This window comes from Populus trichocarpa, chromosome 17, assembly GCF_000002775.5.
Source record: "Populus trichocarpa isolate Nisqually-1 chromosome 17, P.trichocarpa_v4.1, whole genome shotgun sequence".
In the NCBI taxonomy this organism is placed as follows: Eukaryota; Viridiplantae; Streptophyta; class Magnoliopsida; order Malpighiales; family Salicaceae; genus Populus; species Populus trichocarpa.
The window spans coordinates 272,025-276,052 of NC_037301.2; the positions used below are offsets into that span (position 1 = coordinate 272,025).

General features: G+C 36.1%; 1 protein-coding gene across 1 annotated transcript; it reads left to right on the top strand.

The window, feature by feature from the left end:
- Positions 1 to 691: 691 nt before the first annotated feature.
- On the top strand, positions 692 to 2,861 carry LOC18106725 (probably inactive leucine-rich repeat receptor-like protein kinase At5g48380). Its single transcript, XM_024589259.2, has 2 exons — positions 692 to 1,647; positions 1,860 to 2,861. Exons 1-2 carry the CDS (start codon positions 739 to 741, stop codon positions 2,820 to 2,822), a joined length of 1,872 nt encoding a protein of 623 aa, XP_024445027.2. The 5' UTR covers positions 692 to 738; the 3' UTR covers positions 2,823 to 2,861.
- The last annotated feature ends 1,167 nt before the right edge of the window (positions 2,862 to 4,028 follow it).

Below are 4,028 nucleotides of genomic sequence, written 5' to 3' on the forward strand. Positions count from 1 at the left end.
CCAAATTTGGAATCAGGCTTGCATGCTTTATCAATATACTCCCGGAGCTTATTTTTTATTCACTTAAGTCCTGAAAACTAAGTTTTCACAGCCCCCATTTTAAGAAGCTATGTTCCTTAAAACGAAAGAGATTAATCTAATATAAGAATTAATGGCAATCAAAACTTCCTAAGTTCCAACAATTGAAATTAATTACAAAACAAAATGTTGAGGTTTCAATTTAAAAAGCTTATAATTGAAGGGCTGTGTGTATAATAAGTATGTGTTTAATATTGTGGTGTAAAGTTTTTTAAAAAAATTTTTTTTGCTTGAAACTATATTAAAATAAGTTTTTTTATTTTCTTAAAATTAACACATCAAAATTATTAAAAAATATTAAATTGATTTTTTCAAGTCAAATATACTATTTTAAAATGTACAAAAACAAAAGATTTAATCTCAGCTAACATTTGCAAATACTTTTATTGAAAAAAAAAAAAAGAAGAAGAGGAAATTGAAAGAAGTTGAAAATGAGGACTTAAGCTTCTTGACTAGTTTGTTTTCCCCACACTTTCGTGGAAATTGCAGTAAAGGGCCATCCATTTCAATGCAGAAGAAGTAGCTCAAGAATAAATGCTCTCTTCGGAGATTTCAGAAACAAAAACAGATTTCAATTCAAAATTTCCTTTTAAGTAGGTATTTATGGTTCTTATTTCTCATTTTTGGTCATTCCAACCATTCCATTGTAGTCTTACTCTGATGAACTCTCAAATCCAAATGGATAATTTATTTTTTATCTACTCTTTTGTGTTCTCCTTGTTAGCTACTTTCACCGTAACTAGTGCTACTGAGACTGATCTTTCTTGCTTGAAATCTATTAAGGATTCTATGATAGACCCTAATAATTACTTAAACACCACATGGAATTTCAACAACAATACAGAAGGTTTCATCTGTAGATTTATGGGAGTCGACTGCTGGCATCCTGGTGAGAACAGAGTCTTAAACGTCAGACTCTCTGACCTGGGGCTCATGGGCCAGTTCCCTCTAGGATTTGAGAACTGTACGAGCTTAACAGGCTTGGACCTTTCAGATAATAAACTCCAGGGACCAATTCCATCTGACATCTGTAAGAGGTTACCACAGCTCACAAATCTTGATCTATCCTTCAACAGCTTCTCTGGTGAAATCCCATCAAGCATTGCTGATTGCCATTATCTAAATGATCTAAAACTCGACAACAACGATCTAGCAGGTCATATCCCACCACAAATTGGCCAGCTTGATCGGATGAAGGTCTTTACTGTTACTAGCAATCGATTATCAGGGCCAGTGCCAGTTTTTACACATAATGATATTCCAGCAGACAGCTTTGCGAACAACACAGCACTCTGTGGGAAGCCTTTGAAAAGCTGCTCAAGTCATCAAATGAAGGTTGATTACTCATTCAAAAGTGGTTTTGTGATTGGTTATATAGTTTTTTCAACTTCAGTTGTAATTTTTTTTACATCCTGCTGTGTACCATGGGTGTATATTGGGGAGAGGAAAAAAAAAATCACAATATCAGAAATGATGATGTTGATGGTGAAGAGGAAGCATAAGATAACAGATGATGATCAAGCAGGCAGCTCCCCAACAAGAGGTCTCTTGGAGGAAGGAATTAAAGAGGTACTACTCTTTAAGATTGATATCTTTTTTGTTTTAGTTTTGTTAGTTTTTATTTTTTAATTCCTTATTCGAGTTTTGAGCGAGAGCAGTTCAGTTTTTACTTCCAATTACAGGATGCTTATCTACACAAGACCCTGAATTCTTGAAGCTGGTTCAATTGCAATGTATATGTATGTTCTTCAGTACTAATATATTGAGATTTGTGTCCACAGATTTCCATGTTGGAGAAGAGGGTTACAAGAATGAGCTACGCAGATCTTAATGATGCCACCGATAATTTCAGTGAGAACAATGTCATCGGACAGGGAATGATGGGGATGCTGTACAAGGCATCATTGCCTAATGGTTATGTCGTTGCAGTGAAGAAGTTGCATGACTCTCAGTTCCTTGAAGAACAATTTATATCCGAGTTGAAGATACATGGTTCATTGAGACATATCAACGTACTTCCACTGTTGGGGTTTTGCGTTGAGTCAAACCAAAGGTTTCTGGTTTACAAATATATGCCAAATGGTAACCTTTATGATTGGCTACATTCCATGGAAGAAGGTCAGGAAAAAGCTATGGAATGGGGTGTGAGGGTTAAAGTCGCCGTCGGATTAGCAAGAGGCTTGGCATGGCTTCATCAGAACTGTCATACCGTCAAAATAATCCATCTTGACATTAGCTCAAAATGCATATTACTTGATCAGAACTTCCAGCCCAAGTTATCAAATTTTGGAGAGGCAATGCTCATGAGTTCGACCTGCGCTTCCTCCGTAAATAGTGAGTTTTGGGAGATGGCATTTGTGAAGGAAGATGTGCATGGATTTGGAGTTGTGCTTCTTGAGATGATTACTGGGGTGGATCCTAGCAACATGACTGGTTCCTCAAACAATGTTCTTAATGAATGGATTGGTCATCTTTTGAGCAGTTCGGATTTTCATGGCGCGATAGACAAGTCTCTGATCGGGCAAGGATTTGACGCTGAGATCGTTCAGCTGCTTAAAGTTGCATGTACCTGTGTTGATCCCATTCCAGATCGAAGACCGATAATGCTTCAAGTGTCCGAAGACATAAAAGCAATAAGGGATAGATGTGACCTAGTAGATGATTCATCGATGCTAATGCAACCTGAAATTTGCCCTGCTACTTCAGAAAAATCTGTTGAGATTGAAATGACAGAATTCCAATGAAAACAACAGGACAAACAAAAAGCAAGTCTGCATTTTCTAGTTTCTATCGCATGCTTTGGTGTAATGAACCAATATTGTACACAATATGATAGCTTTTGAGAATAAATTTCCAGAAATTTTACAGTGGTTGATTGACGATTACAGGCAGAAGTTCAAAATATTATATTTGAGAGTAAATTACAATAGCATGGTAGCAATAATATTTAATCACTTAAATATAACAACAGATAGCGACGAATTTGTAACGTTAAATCATATGGAAGCATCCATTCTCGCTAGTAGAGACCTGCTGTGTGTTCCATGAACTTGGATTACAGGAGACTTGCCTTTTGACTTATTTATTTATATAATTTTTAATTTCTTTAATTAGAAACTTGGATAATTTTTTGTATTTATACTTGAAATTTTCTATGTAAGAAAATACATTGAAATAACCAATTTTTTATGTTGGAAGAAAAAATATATGAGTCGCGGCGGAGTGGGAGTGAAATAACTAAACAATTTTTTGGCACATCATGTCATGTGTCGCACCCTCCCGAGAGCTCGACGTCGCGGCGACCCAATCCTCGTAGCGGGGATTGATTGTTGGGGTCTTTCTGTTGTGAAAAAGGGAGTCGCCACCTAGTATTAAGGTCACTAGGAAACCTAACTGGTCTTTCAAAGATTCTAAGGCAAGGGACTGGTTGCGTAAAGGGAAGGTTTTAGCACCCCTAGTACGCCCTACCTAAGGTAAGCTGCTTGGTGTTTGATTTGCCTTATAACTGTCATGGTGTTGATGTTCTCTAATCCCAACCGTTTCCTAGGATAAGTCTGCTCTGATGAAACGAAATCTAGGGTGCTTTAAAACCTAATTTTTTTGTCTTAGTATTTTATACTTTCACAACTGGTGAACCGTGGAGTAAAACAATATTGAAATGTCCTCGATTATAATCAAGGCTTCTTTCAAGGATGTGTGCAGATTTATTATTCCTAGAAAATTATTTTGGATATTTACCACTCCGGGTTTCTTTATCCAAATATTAACAGTGAATAATAACAAATTACTCCCAAATAATATTTTGGATATTCGTCCTTTAAGGATTTCTTTATCCAAACATTAGTGGTGAATAATAACAAACTATCCCCAATAATATTTTGGATATTCGTCCTTTAGGGATTTCTTTATCCAAACATTAGTGGTGAATAATAGATGAATTCACCAAAAAA